This window comes from Ascidiella aspersa, chromosome 9 (assembly GCF_963924565.1).
Source record: "Ascidiella aspersa chromosome 9, kaAscAspe10.2, whole genome shotgun sequence".
In the NCBI taxonomy this organism is placed as follows: domain Eukaryota; kingdom Metazoa; phylum Chordata; class Ascidiacea; order Phlebobranchia; family Ascidiidae; genus Ascidiella; species Ascidiella aspersa.
Window position 1 is genome coordinate 15,652,035 of NC_139455.1, and position 17,752 is coordinate 15,669,786.

At 35.3% G+C, this 17,752-nt stretch overlaps 1 protein-coding gene across 2 annotated transcripts; it reads right to left on the reverse strand.

Annotated features, from left to right (window-relative positions):
- Nucleotides 1-4,786: 4,786 nt before the first annotated feature.
- On the reverse strand, nucleotides 4,787-17,404 carry LOC146133214 (MAGUK p55 subfamily member 7-like). Of its 2 annotated transcripts, none has more exons than XM_083396563.1 (16): nucleotides 17,233-17,404; nucleotides 16,367-16,515; nucleotides 16,114-16,191; nucleotides 15,367-15,486; nucleotides 14,385-14,498; nucleotides 13,977-14,058; nucleotides 12,941-13,098; nucleotides 12,599-12,739; nucleotides 12,265-12,347; nucleotides 11,646-11,746; nucleotides 11,002-11,076; nucleotides 9,976-10,176; nucleotides 8,314-8,407; nucleotides 7,831-7,939; nucleotides 7,155-7,310; nucleotides 4,787-6,938 (listed from the first exon to the last, which is right to left on the reverse strand). In XM_083396563.1, the coding sequence occupies exons 1-16, from the start codon at nucleotides 17,249-17,251 to the stop codon at nucleotides 6,762-6,764; spliced, it is 1,857 nt and encodes a 618-aa protein (XP_083252689.1). In that variant the 5' UTR covers nucleotides 17,252-17,404; the 3' UTR covers nucleotides 4,787-6,761. The 2 variants fall into 2 exon arrangements, with proteins under 2 accessions (XP_083252689.1, XP_083252690.1); XM_083396564.1 differs by having other exon boundaries at nucleotides 12,265-12,339; nucleotides 12,597-12,739.
- Nucleotides 17,405-17,752: the final 348 nt, after the last annotated feature.

Below are 17,752 nucleotides of genomic sequence, written 5' to 3' on the forward strand. Positions count from 1 at the left end.
CTTTGCTGTCACCTACCATATCAGAAAACTCAAATATTTCCTCACTTCTCAACTGAAAATCTGATTTGGATAAGTCTTTTTTAGAAGTGGAATTTTTTTTAGACTTTGAGATGCTTTGTGACCTTGTGTCCGATGTCATACATGTTGCAATTGTAGATACAGAAGTATATTCTGAGTCTTGATAGGAGTTCAAGCCTGAAATGTTTTCAGATATGTTTTCAAAACCTAGAAAACCAGAGTCTGTTTTATCAAGTATAATCTTTTTAGGTGTGCTGCTACAAAAATTATAAGATGTTTCGTGGCATCGCTTTTGCGGATTCTTTGTACTTGATCTAGCAATTTTCATGTCAAATGCACCTGATATGATGTCAGATGAATAACAACTTTCATACTCAACTTGGCTGCCTTTGTCCATTATTTTAAAAACTACCCTTATATCAAAGTAGATTTCATAACAAATAAATAAATATTACAACTAAAAAAACAAAATAAATTTATTGTGACTATCCAAACCAGGGGTTCGGAAACTGGAGAGATGGGATGCAAAGGACTGTTTAAAAATATTCTTAGAGTTTTTTGTTTTAAAGAAAATCTCTTACACACATTGTTTTGCAAACACTGTATAAAGGTAATTTTGTTTGTGCTTGCAATTTTTTATTCCATAAGCTTTATAGTTGCATATCTTGAAAAGGACTCCAGTCTGAAGACCTAAATTAGAACTACCTCATAGGTAGAGTTACCTGAGGAATAAGGCATAAATAGGACTAATACCTAGTCAAAACAATGATGAAATGAAGATAAGACCTAAATGCTCAAAATAAGGCCTCTACAACCATTTATCTAAACCCAAATCCACCCATAACTATCAACAACTCATGTAATATTTTCAACACACCCAAGATCTTGGCGTGGAAGTGCCACGAATTCAGACTGGTCAATCAGTATTGGCCAGGACGGAGTAACAATTGCAAAAATGTTGGCACAACGTCTGACAATTTTTGACCTATTTAAGTATTTATAACCAAAGATTAAATATACCACCTTTCTATTTAGTTGTTCAAAAAAAAAAAATATTGCTAACTTTGATCATTTTGCTGATCATTTAATGTTAAGACTTTTGACCATGTGTGATGCTATTTGCTTAGCAGCACGTTATGGAACTTCAAAATTTGTACAGTAACCGATCCTTTTTAAATATAGAAGAATGAGTCAGACCCACAGTTCAAAATTTAAGTTTGTTAAATGGCTATAGAATTCGTTTGCAACTACGAACTGGATCTCCAAAATTACAATACAATTTATTGCTAAATCCGTTTACCAAACTTTCGATAACCGGATCTTTGAAATTTGCATTACTATTTAAACAACTTTAGCAATAAATCGTATTGGAATTTGGCAGATCAGCCTACAGTAGTGCGAATTTCAAAGTTAGGTAAACACTTGAGCTGAGCATATAGCCTCTTTCTTAATTCATCGTTATAGTTGCACCACAAGCCCTGTCCTGCATTTCCCCAATCTGCATAAACGTCATCAAATATCCCACACCTGTATTTCACTTCCTTCAATATCTAAAGTTTTCAATCTCGAAGCATATAACAACTCAGGGGGCTGGTCTAGAATCCTACCAATTTTTAACAGTAACGAATCGAATTGTCACAATGGCATTTGCAAGAATAAAACTAATATATATGGGGAATAAATAGAATAATAATACTGGACCAGTATAAACCCAAACTAACACCCTAAGCAAAATAAAGTTAGCAAATACCCGGGACGAAAAGATTCTAGACCAACGTCGACACTTCAAATTCGTTTTTTTGCGTCCTCATAAAAAAAACTCCAGGTAACAAAAGCACAATTACCACGACACAAATTCATAACGTATCTTTTATTAAACCACTGCAGCAAAACAAAACTACTCCTTTATATTTGCTTTTAACTGTTTCAAAAAAACGTCTCTTGTATGGCAAGTTATGTCGTCGTGTCATTTTTCCATTTTTTTTTAAATCAACAAAGTTTTCAATTTCGGAGGAAGTGTTAAAGTTTTTTAGGGATATAAAATGGCAGCAATTTACAAATTATATTATAAGTTTTTGACTGCTATTGTTTAAATTTCACAATTATGTATTAGAAAAACTGGTTTTTGTTTTTGTAACAATTAGTAACGATAATTTTATTCTGAAAGTATCAGAAAACTTCCATATCAGAAAGGACAGGCCTGTACGACGTATAGCCCACAATCCTTTAATGCGGCCCGCGTGAGGCCCACGATGTAATATATTTTTTTGGTGTTCAATTTAAATAAGTAAGGATTTGCTTGTGTTTGTGTATTTCAAACATTTTCTGAAATGAAAGGCAAAAGCGACAAAGAGCAGTTATTTTTTTATTTGTTTAATAATTTTGAGCTACACTAATTCAGGCGTGGACAAACTTTCCACCTAAGGAATGCTTTTTTAAATGTAGTAGGCCTACATATTGTGTTGATTTTTTACACAACACAGTACACGGAGTAGTAGCCTATGTTTGTAGGCCTGTAAGGGCTAAGTAAGTTTGTCTGATAAAACAGGGGCGAACCCAAGGACAACCAGGCCATGTCCCTGTATTGACTCTGTAGGCCTGTTTATAGCATTATTAGCTATTATATTCCTACTGCATTCCATTAATCGCCTCCTTCTCGTTTCTGCTTTTATAATGAGAGACGGGCCTTGTCTCTCGCCGGGGCCAGAACCAACCTCTCTAGTCCCTTCGCTTCCCCACTATGGACCTTCTGTTATGGAGAAAATCTAACAGTAGCTTACACGAGGTAGTCGGTAATATACATACAATATTAGGCCTACCATATGTCCTCTTTTAACAGAACTTGTCCTCTTTCTCAAACGAAGTGAATGGTCCTTCGAGGACGTGCAAAAATGCCCAAATGTTTTCTTTTTTCGCATTTCGAGTTAGTTGCTTACCTTAGGCTATACTTTCAACAATACTTTTAGGCGGGGCGTTTATAGCCATGGAACATGCCGAATTGCTGGTTTAAAAAAGGTTTTCCAACGAATTGCCCTACCAGCAATACCTTCTTGATTGTTATTGCAACATTGCGCCAGAAAAAATTCAAAAAAATCGCGCAATTTTACTTTTGCATTATGGGCCTTTGATGCAGCCACAATGGTGCAAAGATAGAGACAGCCTATTAGTTGAATCAGTTTCTAGTAATTAACTTGAGGGTTGTATATAACTTCAATGATATTTCGTAAAAACAATTTCACGACCTCGTTTAAAAAGATAATTTCCGATTGGCAAAAGTTAAGAAAACCGCAAAGTATTCATGGGCTCAATCTAAAAAATAAATTTGATTTGTTGTTATTGTGTTTGTTTAACTTTTGCCTGCAACTACGTAGGAAATGTAAACATCATCAAACTGAAACGTAACAATTCTACTTTTGTTTTTACATGCCGACAAAAAAATGTCCTCTTTTTGGGTGCTGAGAATATAATAGCCCTACATCCCCGACCCAAACTACATTTTTTGCTAAACTTTAGTAGCCTAAACACGTTTTTAAGGTATATCAGCATAGGATGTAGTCTATATCTGTTTTTCAGTGTTTTTAAAATCTTTTTAGCCAAAAAGCGCTATGTAACCGCTATACTCCTGTGAAATATGCGAGCAACATGCAAATATATTTTATTCACCTAATGTGTCACATATGGTTTTCAATTAAAAGTTTTGCCAATTCGAACCTAATAATTGTGCGACCTGCGAAGATATTTTGGCTTGTTGTGATCCTTGTACGGTACCATTTTGAGTGTTCCACAGGGTAAGTTTATCCAATCCAAGTACTAAGGATGGCGTCAAAGCCTGGGTAAAACTCACGCTTATTAAATGAACGGAAAAATAATTTTACTCTTTCATGCGGAAATAAGTGCGACTTTTGATGTTCGATACCAATTAAAATTACCTTTGCGCAGGTAGCATAGGGCTATATAGTGATTGTCTTATACATTGATTATAGGGCGCCCATCTATAGCCTATTTGGAGCTAGCATATTGGGTTCGGGTGGTGTCAGGGTTAGTGTTAGATTCAGGCCTACAATATTGGTATCCGGAAGTATTTTTTGCGAATAGAACAATGATGTTTAAAGGAAATCGTTAAGACTCCTAAAGGCGCCAAGCTTCCTCTAAAATCATCATTAACCCAACTTGCATTTTCGCGTTACCTAAAAGTATTTTTATTACACATTTTACTTGTGATCCTGGATGACGCCGTGTAAATTCCAATGTAATTAAAAACAATGACAGAAAAATACTTGAAAACTTTGGTTAATTAATGTGCCATAGGCATCGTCAGAAAAAAACTGACAAATATTTTTTTCCTAAAATAACGAATTAAATACACGAAATACAATAACGGCTCGATCAGCGGGTTGGTAATGACAAGACTTATGGCTTTTATTTGCTACGTATAGTTAGCGCGGCAGCTTACTTTTCAAATTCCGTCCGTTGGTAGATAAATTTAATTACTAAAATGAAATTTATTCAGTTGTTGTTAGAATCAATACAATTATCGAGAAATAGTCCGACCTTGTAGGCGGAAATTGCAGACAAAAATTTAAATTAATATATCTTATTTGGGTGATGGGGTAAAGTAAGTACAAAAAGGTTTACAGAACATGGTGGGCCACTTTCATAAAAAAATTAGGCCCCGGAATAAAAAAGATTAGGAACCACTGAAAAGAAGAAGTTGGTCCACGTATACAACAATATGTTCAAGGTTTGCATGTCGTGATCTAAACCGTACTTAGGAAGAAGTAGTACTTTATTAGCGTTTTAGCCAAAAGACATAGTAGACGCCACAATTAAAAATTTGCGATACAAAAATTAGTGCAACAATACATAGTCACGTAAGACAACCTGTTTATATGAATTCAAATATGTTGCAAATAAAACGCATTGTTTAAGCATATCGCCTTCAAGTAAAAGCGTATAAAAATCAAATACAAAAACAAAATTTGCAAACTAAAACAACAATTTGTTGGATCAATTTAAAAATGCTAGCAATGTTTTCCAAGTACAATTATTACCAGCAAGGTTTAAGTTAACGATGTTTCGCATTTTGGTCATAATGATTGCTAAATACTTACACGATCTTAGGCAAGGGATGTTGAAACGCATAAAACACGGAGCACTACCACAAAGTGACGAAACTAAAAATGATTTTGCAGCACACACGTAAAACTAAAACTAACAACCACACTAAAAGTTTTGGTCTTTCACACAAGCAAATCGGCATTAACAGGACACTTACAAGAAAACAGTTAAAACAAGAAGTGCGAAATTGGCATTCACAATGAAACTCCAGTGAGATAAAATAGGTGAACATGTTTTATAGAACTAGGCGGGAGTGTCAAGCGCCAACGCAAAGTACCCATTAGTTACCCTAAAATAGAAGCGGCTTTAGACATACCCTTGTATTTAGACATGCATTTGTAAGATTAATTCCTACTTGAAAAAAATGTTTCGATTCTAAACAGACAGGCGCTATAGCCTATAGCTATAAAAATACCACCAGCAAGAGTAGCGACAAAACACCACTATGAAACTGCTAGAGTATGTTTCACCAGCGAGCGAAATTGTGTGTTACTTTGGACAGCACCGCCAACTGCTATTGTAAGCAATATCGAGAACTTGGCATATTACAAATTGAAAAGCTCGAATTTGCTGCATTAAAACAAACCAACATTTTGCTGTTGAATACGATACAAAAACTTTTAAGATCAATTTAAAGTAAGATATGACTTTAACAAAATACATCACTAAAAGCAAAAACGATTCACAAATCTACTCAGGTTTGGTGTCGCACTATTGGTCATTATAATGTTTACGTTATATATAAGTCGTTGAATAACCAATCACCTACACCGCTCAAAGCACATGACAAATACATAAAAAACATAATAAAGTTAAAAGCAATTACAACCACACAAAAGTAGTACCTTGAAATTAGTCGGAAAGTTCAGTCATTTAGCTACCTTTTGTGTTTTTTGTTCCATACGTAGCAAAAGAATAACGAAAACAAGAGGCAAAAATATAACAAGTTTACCCTGCAATTGCGTGCTAAAAAGTCAATGTTGGCAAAAGCACTATTGGAAAATTAAGTTCTGCTATCAAACGGTCGGTGTAAGACGTACAAATCAATCATGTTACATAATTCAACAAACTGTTCATGGCCAATTTGTTTATTCGAGCCTACTATATCCATAAACTGTCCGTCGATATCCAAATTTCTGGCCAAGTCCAAATCAAATTCAGCTGTAAACATTTTCGCAAAAAAACAATTGAAATAAAAAAAAAACACTTACGCTTTAAAATACGAGCGAAGCTTTGGCACGTTAAAAAGCCCCAGTGCGCAAAACACCAAGTTTAAAGCAAAAGCTCGCAATGTCTCTCCACTCTTAGTGTTTGTTGCGTAAAAATGTTTTATACCAACCATTTTAAACACCTCCAAAATCTAATTTTTTTGCCTTTAAAAGGCTGTAAATTAAACGAAGATTTTAAACAAATAAATGGTGACCAACCGCTCAAAAGAAAAAGTTCAAACCTAAAAAGACATTTTATAGCGACCCAAAGTATAAGATGGCATGATTTAAATTGGAATCGAATCGTAATTTGTGGTCTAACTAAGCGGGATGATAATGCCCAGCAAAAAAACACTCCTCAAACATCACCAGGGTGTTTTAACCAAAGCGTTCAGGCGACTAGTGTCGAGCAGCAAGTCACGACACCCAGTCGACGGGAACCCACTGCGGGTCGTTCTCGGCCGCAAAGGAAAAGTCCTTGAGGGCGGCAAAGCAGCGATCGATGTCGTCGTTCACGACACAGCAGTCGAACAAACGTCCGTATGTCTGTTCCATCTTCTCACCGCGGGCAATGAGTCCCTTTAATTCGTGCTCCTGCAGATAATGTTACACTCACTTTAAACCCCGGCTCATATCTGCTTACAGGTAATCGATCAAAGGTGAGAAAAAGTCCAAAGGCATGAACATTTTTAACTACTGTTTTATTAACCCAAATCAAGAAACTATTCAAGTTGTGGAGTATACTACGGATTTATTTATTCTTGTAAATAAAATAAGGTTTTATCAAAAGTATAAACGTTCAGAACTCACCGAAAACGGCATAGGCCGCTCAATGGCAGCTTTGGGGTTAATGTTGTTGTCTCCCCCGGCCACCGAGCCCCCGAAGTTCCTCATCTGTTCCACGCTGGGGGGCTTCACGTAAATTATGAAAGGCCGGAATTCACGCGTCCGTAGTATGCTTAGCGCCTAACGAATATATGTCTTGTAATACATAAAAAATATAAAATTTTACGATATGTGTCTTCTTGGGGCAGTTGTTCGTAACATGTACTACACGCACCTTTAGTGGGAGTTTGTAAAAAAAAATCGACGTATTCTAAGATTAAGATTATTGCGGCTATACCGTAAGTTAAATACTCTTTTGGCCGTATCTGCGACTAGGGTCTGAATGCGAGCTGCTATCACATAAATTTTTTTTTAATATAAACATGGTAATTAGAATTTTTTTTCTGTTAAAACTAAGTGGTACATAAATACAGGTAAAAGCCAGTACAGTCGGTAATAAGCGGTTAGAAACGTTGAGAACCATTGTCTTATGAAAAGTAATTGAATGTACCGGTTCTGGGACGATGCTATTTCGCCGAATAACAACAAAACATAGGAAAGGGGTTAAAATTTCACGCAACTAAGGGGGTAGTAAATCTACGCGAAAATCGGTAGGGAATAAACAACAAAACTCGATCCAGGGGTAAATAGTCGAACGTACCTGGGGGTAGGGTGTGAGAACGCACACTTGCTGGGATCGCATAACGGTTCGCACCGCGTCCAAACTCGTGCCGTAAAGGTTGCCTCTGTACTCGCCGTACTCCAAAAAACTGACAAAAAACGATTAGGAGTAAATATATTTTCACAGAAAGAACCAGATATACGTTTGTTTAACTTTCGGGCTTTAATGGGGCTGTCGAAATTGAATATAAAAAAAGGTCACAAAAGAACACAGATATTTTTAATTTAAACGCGAGTATTGGTTTTGTTGGTATACGCTACAAAGCGCGAACCAGTGTCAGTTATAAGCTTTATATATTATATACCACTGTATTTTGAAGTCATTGTCACAACTCACATGGTATGTATTAGGCCAAGACTGAACTATTTGTAGCCGGGATATCATTAGCTGTGCTTAAATTGTTTAAAAATTTCGATGGGGTTTACAAAACACCGAACGTTATAGCAGACATTTGTGTCTCACGTGTTTTCCCGAATACCAGACTCCATGAATTCTCTTGTAACGAAGTGGTAGTCCTGGCCGTCTGCCTCATCCGCTTGCTTCGATCTTGAAGTATCTTAAACAGGTAAAACAAACCGATACTGTGACGAACAAACACATACTAACAAACTTTATGCTTGTTTTGCCGCAAAGAGAAGGTCCCATCTAGGAATTATTGAACTTACTGACTGAAACCCGCGGGCGGCATCCGGCCAGCCAAACAATTTAATCTAACCCAGCCCGCGGCTCATTTCAATAAAACTTTTAGGCCTTTACGTTTTTTCTTAAATTGCACTGCATACCATTATTACCAATTCCTATGTTCTTAGCCTACCAGCTTGTCAAAATAAGGATATTTAAAGCATTCTTTCAAAAGAGGTCACACTTTTGTATAACATATAATAATGTATGATCACATTTTTGACCAGGCCCTACGCGACACTTTCATTAGTTAGCCCACGTAATATAAAAACGAAAACAAAATAATGGCAATATGAAAAAGTACGAACTACAGACCGACACCTGAAAAGTATAGGATAGACATACGTACAAGGCTTGCCAGAATGTTTTTGTTTGACAACAAAAATAAGTTTTTTAACGTCGTTGATGTCAGAAAAATCATGATTTTTTTGGCTTTTTTGTCATTTTTATAGAGTCTAAAACTATAGAGGCTAAAACTAATTAATATACATACGTTGTTTCGAAACCTTTCCTGCCCAAATTTCTAAATAATTAATTATTTCATTATGGGACATAGTTTTATAAACATTGTTTGCATGAATTTATTCTATTGCACTTAAGGTGAGCTCGCTTAAAATTAAAACACATGATATTTTAGCCCATTTTTCGATATATTTTAAGTACTTGGAGTAAGATTTGGTAATAAAAATATGCATTATGGATGTTGTGAACGTGCTATGTAACTCATATAGCCACAACACACTATTTGTTTTGAACCTCACGAGAGCTTGATACTAATTGTGATTTTTTATCAAAACAATCAACCATGGAGTAGTAGGCTATATTAAATCGAAGGTAAATGTGTTTTAAAGACAAAAATACATTTAATTATTTTTGACTTTGTACCAGGATTTACGTACAGTTCGTGTTTAAACAAAATCTTAATCTGACAACCCTGCTACAGACCGGTAACCAACTCCTCGCGGACCGGTACCGGTCCGCGGACCGGCGTTTGCCGACCACTGGTTTAACATACAGGTCGAAACGTTGACGGGAAAGCAGAAGGATTATTTCGAGTCACGCGATGCCAAGTCAGCTTACATCAAAACGACGCAAACGAAGTGTTTGTGTTGGTTGTGTGCATGTATGACCTAACCGGGCTGGCAGAATCTTGCCAGCCTTCTGGTGACGAGCATTTTTAGCCTAAATTCCTCGTTTTCTTTGTCGCGCAAAGTTAAATGATGTGTTTGCCAAAGGAATGTACTAACTTTGCCATGCTTAGGTGATAAACAAGGCTGTTAACAAACAATTTAGTTAAAAAAGTATCTATTTTTTTAACCAATTTCTTCGGTTTTCTGGTTCATTCTTCGGCCGACGTAGTCGCCAAGTCACCAGCATTCTGCCATACTGGACCTAACAATACCGTAAATCGTACTGTCGGTGACACACTGTCAATAAACTTACGTGGGACTGGCACCCCGTAATGCGAGGGGTTGGAATCGATCAAACGGTCCTTGAGTTCGTTGCGCCCCACGCCCTGGGGACCAACAAGAACGATGGGGCGTGGTCGGTAACCTTCCCCTTTATTTTCCGCCTCGCGAAGAGAAGGGATCTGGGTAACGACTTCGTAGGGCGGGAAGTAGGGGTCTTCGGGCGGTTTGGACCCTGAGTAAATAAGTGGGTTTTAATCGCGGTAATTTAACAGGTTATGGCCGTTTCTTTTGGTGATTTTCTACCTGAATAAAGCACCTTTGCGAACATTCTAGTTTTAAACGAAAAAATCTTTTAAGTTTCAACTTCAATTTAATTTTTAAATGGCTAGTGATCTGTGACTTATTTCTAAAATAATTTTTGAAAATATATATAATATTAAAATGAAATTATTTTTAGGACATCAAGACACCCAGTTCAAAACAATGTTCAATGGTAATTCCAGAATCAGGGTGTGGCTACTACAATTCAAGTGTATTGAGCGCAGCCATCCATACAAGTAAGCAAATGTAAATATATTTTGTGTAGTGGTATTTTAGTACGCGGGCAATACAAAAATCAATAAATCGATTATTATGGATTGCTAGTTTGACACATTTCATAGTAACACCGGTCCCGGCAGCATAATCGCGATATCCAACAACTAGTTTCTCCTGCTTGACAAACGAACACACTAACAGATATACTGTGAAACAATCATTTGAATAAAGATACTACAGCTTTCGAAGTGATTCAACTCGCAATGCCGTATACGCCAACTATACGTGTGTAACAGTCAGTCAAATTGCAAAAAGGGGCCATTTTTAAATCATATAACACAAGTCAAACTGACAAAATTTGGCAATGAGGCATTGTACAACTTTTGTTTTCTTTCCAGTGGTTCCCACGACCACTTTGCTGTGTGATGCAGTGTGTTTCGATCACTACAAACTGCATTGCGAGTGTGCACATCATTCTAGAAAGAAATACATGAAAATGCACTAATCTTGGTTTATTAACCTGCTGATTTTGTCGCAACAGTTTTTGATAGGGTGCCGCTCCGCTTTCGCCGAAAACTTGATCGAATAACGCTCCCTGCAAAATTTACAAAACATTAATAAAAGTTGATAAAAAACGAATGAAAAAATCACGCAAGACCTTATTTAGAAAACGCTTTGAGAGTGCAGTTTAATTTACGAGTGAATCTCAATGTATGAGATTTGCATTTTGGTGTGGATTCGGGGTCGTTTTGATGGTAGGGGCCAATACAAACAAGATGTTGGGTTTTTTGCGTGGAAGCTTAATTCCAGTCAATCCAATGTTTTGTGAAACAAAGTAACAATCGTACATTCGTAAACAAGATAACAGAAGTTGTTGAAATATTGAAGAAATAACTGTTATAAATTTGGGCAAAATTTCTTTTTAAAGCATGAATGTAGCACGAAAGGTAAACATCAATTTATGGCTTAGAAAATAGGACTGCATAGAATTATTATTAGCAGGAAATACTTACGGTCAGTTGTATCGTATGTTGTATCGTTCATGAGAACATCACAAAGAACAAACAACATGAAATTTTTAACGGGACAAAAATCCACTTAATTTTGTTGCCAGAGCGGCGTGCCAAAGAGAACAATAGGAATTTTTACTCGATGGCCACTTACAGGCGGTTTTCCGATGGTTGCTCAACAGGCTCGCACTACTACCCTTCATCGACATGGTGTCGTTCAACTTTTGAGTGGCCTGTTTCTTCAGTCGCTCTCGCCTGTACACAAAGAGTCTTTTGCAGGACTGAATACAACTATATGTTATACATATATAACCCTGATGAATAAAGTGCTTTCTGGAGTGAGGGTAAGTTGCCTTGACATGAAAACTCGCATAACCCAATTAAATTGTATAATATTTGTTTGTTTACGACAAGTTTTTGTGAAACAACCACCCACTGAAATTTACGGGTAAACTTCACAACATTAAATGTTTAAAGATTTTTTTCAATACTTAAGAAATACACGCCAAGATAACAAAAGTGCTGTATTCGCGCAATAAAATCAAAGCGGAAAGCCTTGTTTTGCTAAGCGTATTAGGTGACTCTGTAACAAATATCAGTGGATTCTGTCACGTACAAAATATTGCATTCTTTTACTAATTCCTTCTGGCTGCACATGCCCGACTCTATATCTATCGTGACAAACATGATTTCGGTCAGTGAACTTAAACTTGGACCTTTTGGAAAGGCAATATTGCGAAACCGACTGTTTGGAAATTTGCCGACAGACTAACCTCGTTTGAAGTTTCAGGCTGGGAATGAGACCAGCCCTGTCGGTCGACATGTCGTTGACATTTAGCGGCATTTTGCTGTCGATCTGAAACGAATATCGAATTCGCCATCAATGTTAAACTTGACATTTAAGCCGTCACCTCACACAATCGTAGCAATTCCAAAATATGTTGAAATTTCAATATCGATAATAACACAATCGTATTACGTAAAAGCTTATTATTTTACTAATCCGTTTAATAAGTGCAATATCACTACAACCAAACAATATTACAAGGAGAAAAAACTAAACAGTAAGAAGTCAAAATTCTGAATTTTCTGTTAATTATGTCACACCTTTGCTGCTTGCCACCATGAATTGTCATCCTTTGCAACGACCTTGAGAATGTCCCAGGGCTGAAACTCCACACCCGCTTCTGGGCAAGGTATTAAAGGGTCAAGCTTTGGTTGAAAGGCGAACTTCGCACGAATGTAAAGCTACAATAATAAAACAATAGGTATTGAATAAATTGGTTTGCCGATGGTTGGCAAGATTAACAAAAGTATAGTTTGATAAGTTAGCTTATTACTTTAGCAATACAAAAAAAGTTTCTTGTTAAGCACCATTCAATAAAAAGAAGCTGCACTGTTGGGGCACAAACCCCTTAGAAAATCCCATAAAAACAATGTTATACTGACATTTTCATCATTTGCCTCATTGGGAAGTTCTCCCGGGATCAGTTTAAAGGTTAGTGGGCCCCTGAAGCCGGCGAGTTCTTCAATGAGGTCCTCAGGCTTTTTTCCCTGTGAGATGTTGCCATTTACCTCTACCACAATGTCGTTCACGTGGATCAAACCTGAACAAGAACAACAACACATGGGGTAAGTGTTTGCATTGCAGGCCAGAAAGTATGTATTGAAAAGCCACCAGAAATGTAGCCTTGTTTAATTGGCGCTGTAGTGGTGATATGTGTTGGTGTATTTATTTTATAGATGGCTGAAACAGAGCAACGTTTTTTTTTTTCATTTCAAATATATACCCTATATACTTCTTCTGATCAGTAATACAAAAAAATTGTGCTACCAAGGTAAACACATTACATTTGTGAAAATTATGCACATATTTTCAAGCCTTTATTGCGATACAAGGTGCTATTTAAAAAATTAAACTCTTAGAACAAATACTAATATAAACATCAAATTGCAACAAACATTAAGCATGTAAACAAAGACATACACATGCAACTATCTTTTACCACTTTGCTTTTACAATGATTAGAGGAAAAGAAATGATGTAACAGTTAAAATTAAAGCACTACATAATTGCAAGATTTAATCCGTCCACTTGAGAAATGTCAGTCACTAAGTCAAGATTAACTCACAACTAGATATACATACTCTTGTGTGTACCACTTTAATTTGATTACTTTAAGTTAATTACTTTGAAGGTTGGAAAAAAATCAAGTCTAGACAATGGACTAAACAAAAGTCTATATAAACCAACCTTTATATAGAATAGGGAATTAATGACCAGACCAGTCTTTATAAGACATGAAATCACTCGGTTAAAACATTAAACTAAATTGTGAAGTTTAAATGGCCCTTTCTATCTAAATTTTATATTTCACAGGAAATATTGGGTTTCAGAAAGTGATTTTTGATGACTAATGCTTCTTAAATGCAGTCAGTCATTGAAACCAGATCCTACAAATCGTAATGGGTCAAAAATTCTCACCACTTCTGTCTGCAGCACCACCCTTTAATATCCTGGCAATAACAATATTGCCAGACTTTTCATCTGTGGCTATAGTTGCTCCCTGCAGAGATAAATATTGGCTAAGCAACATGATTCTAAACCGACATTTTAGGGTAACAAACTAAAACTGAAGTAAATTGTAAAGTTAAAAATAATAAAAATTACATTTTGTATTCATTATATTTAAAAAAAATGTAGTTATAAAAAATGTAAAATTATTGATATAAAGATCTTTCTGCTGTTTATTAAACGATTTAACATAACTGTCCTTAATAATGTAAAATGCAAGGCTTTTAGTTACAACTATAAACACATTTAAAAAACTTGAACTGTTTAGTTACATAATTTCCAATATATAATACATTAAAAAAAAACTGTTAAACTTACCAATGGTTCATCTGCCTTGACAAGCCTGACAACTTTCATTGATTCCTCATTTGCACTTTCATCATCATTAGTAATTTCATCAACTGATTCATTCAAATAAGGCTCACCATAGTCCTAAAAGGAAACCAAAATTTTATGAAAATGTATAAGCAAGATTAAATATACAAAAGTCTTGTTTATATATATGAAATTATAGCATTTTACATCATGATAGGACAGTGATACAATTTAAATTGGATTGCATGGCTAGGCCTTGTTAAAGCCGCATGTGTATGTAATTTATAGCAATAAGGAAACATATAAATATTTTATAAGTATTGACAAAAATTGCATGCCAATCCACACACTGCCTTTTGAGCAAAGGTAGATTAAAACTAAAAGGTCAATTGATGTAATAAATATATACCTAAATATAATATTTGTATACACAAAAGAAATACCATAACCATACAATTTTGGTTAAATAAACTGTTTTACAAGCTTAAAAAATACTAATGGGTTCTAAAAACTTACTGAACTGAAAAATCATAAGTTTTCAAACCAAGTTTGTTACAAAAGTCTTTCAAAACTGTAATGATTTTACCATCTACTTTCTTTTGTAAGCAATGTGACCCAAGTAAAAATGAAAAACAAATTAAGATTTTAAGTTAAACACAACTTTTTGTTGTATACACACTTTTATTGATTTTCCTGTGATAATAATCTACTCTATTGGCCATCTTAGAACCTTCTTACATATATATGTGTATGTGGGGATTATATAAAACAGTAAAAACATAATATTTGGGAAACACCTTCAGCTGAGTTACATTGGTTGGTAATTATTTTTAACAGACATGTCACACAAATAAGTTCGAAGTGTTTGTTTTATAAAAAAAATCAGAAACCATGGATTAGAAAGTATTGAAACCATTGGCATTTAGTAGTGGTCAAACTTAGCACATATATATATCAAAGTAGTCTTTCATAACAAGTGGTTTACCTTGCCAGCTATTCTGTCATGACATTCGAGGAGTGCTAATAAATGAGGCGAGTTAGTCAAAGCTGATGTGAGGCCTTCAAGAATTTTATTGTCTGAAAAAACCCGAGATAGTTCTTGAAGCTGCAAACACAACAACACATACATTTATCAGCAATTAATCATTAGAAACAAGAGACAAAGTTTTTAAATAAGAAAAAAGAGTCATTTATTTATACCCATTAGGGTGATAGCAATATTGCCTAAAATTTAGAACTAAAAAAATAAATTGACTACTGGTAGTCATTGGCGCCTAACGTGGGTGTGCAGAGCATTTTTAGGCACCCTTGATTTCTCGTAGGGCGTCAAAACACCCTGGAATTTGACCAAGTTTTCAATAAATGTGCAAAAGAATTCCTGTAGCACAGTTTTAGATTTCCAAAGGTGTTTAAAACTTTACTGAATTACCATATAGGTATAGTAGGCCATAGAATCTCAAAACTTGAATTTTTTGCAAAATATTGTTACGTTTTGCCCATTTCAATGATAACATTTTTAGCCTAAAGGTGTGAAAAAGTTAACAGGTAACAGCTGTTATCTAAGAGCTTACATATTTATATGATTAATAAGCAATGTGGGACTGTAAAGAAAATAACGCCCTGGAATTTTGAAAGTTTGGCGCCTGTGCTGGCAGTACAGATGTTATTTATTCATTTATTGATTACAATTTACAAACATGTATCTTGTATGTTTACAAATATACATATATACCTCTTTTAAAAGTCCAATTGCATTGTCAGAAGTTGGTTCTGAAGGCCTCAAAGTGTCATTTTGTATCGTTTCATACACCTGAATAAAGAGTTATAAGATTATCAAGCAAAGCAGTAAATTAGTATTTATTTACTAAGGCTTTTCAAACAACGAAGCTGACTTATGAAACAAAAGTGTATTAAATTTAAATAAAGAAAGCAGTGTTATGTTAGGTAAAATTTGTGTACATTTTATTGTGACAATTTTATTTTACCTCTAACAAAGCCTGCAAACTTGGATTGTGCATAAAATCATCCAAGCTTTTAAGTCTGTTGAGTTCATCTGTGTCATCTTGAACTCTGCTTTTTAGTTGTGCAACAAGCTCCAAAATATTCGGTGGTGAAATCCCATTAGCAGAAGGCTCTGTACATGTCAAAGTTAAGTTATTTATTTTAACAATATATATATATATATATATATATTTAATAGGCTATTCACCTGGACACCAAAGTAATTCAAATTAACAGTATATAATCGCTATGCGTGCAAGCTTAAAAGAGTGATGTGGTCAAATAGCACTTCGAGGCTATATATTGGACCGCTAACAAAGTAAGTTAAATCGCTTTCCAAAAAAATCATTGAAATTATGTGAAACTCTAAAAATTAAATCTAATACTACCACCACTCAAATACTAAACACAACCCTAACCCAAATCAATAAATATTCACATATTGGGACCAGGTTAGAGAGTAAGGCCTTTTCCCGCTCGGCAACGTATTTCATGTAGAATCAACATAAAAAGGCAGTCAGCCACAAAAATTCGCCTAAACACGCAAAAATTTTGCCGGGCTATCAATTTTCAGTAAAAAAATCCATTTTTCACAGTAAATTAGGGTGGAAATGTTGTTACAGCCGCGCAATTTCAAGCTGCTAAATCGTCTACCCCGTGCAAAATCCAAAGTTACCAATCTGGTATAGGTGCAAGTGTACAAGAGCGATCTAGCCAAATAGCCACTTTGATTATACTATGCAGCCGATAAAAACATTTTAAGGTATAGTTAAATAATACAGACATATTTTACAGTTCATTAAAGCACAAAAATGTTAAAACATTGAGATAATATAATATGCAAAATCACCTGATTTGGAATTATCCATTCTTCAATTTTAAAACACCACAAAAAGGAACTTTTACCATTCAGGGATCCAGAACAAAAGTTGTTTCAAATAAAAGTAACCATAACCTATTAGTAAATGGTTAACATATTGCTTTTAATAAAATCAGACCATAAAAGTCTTTTCAGCGGCAGACAAAGATCTGCGAAAAAAATGGATTGGGTGAAATAGATTCAATACAAAATCAGATTTACAGTTACAACTCTATTGTTGCTATTTAGTGAATACTATCTTAATAAATAGCATAGTGGAAATTAGGGCGCTGGTCTAGAATCCTACCACAGTTATGAAATCAACCCACAATATTATTATAGTCTTTATTTAATGATAAAACTTGACTCACCCTAACCCAAACGCCAACCAGCACCCTAACCCACATAATGTGCGTTGTGGTAGGATTCTAGGCGCTCGTCTAGAATCCTACCACAACGAACATTATTTGGGTTAGGGTGCCGGTTAGCGTTTGGGTTTGGGTGAGTCCAG

Coding starts and splice junctions, on each gene's coding strand:
- LOC146133214 (XM_083396563.1), bottom strand. Junction 14,499..15,366: donor ATGACAGAATAGCTGGCAAG/GTAAACCACTTG, acceptor GTTTCCTTTTAG/GACTATGGTGAGCCTTATTT. Junction 12,740..12,940: donor ATGAGGCAAATGATGAAAAT/GTCAGTATAACA, acceptor TTATTATTGTAG/CTTTACATTCGTGCGAAGTT.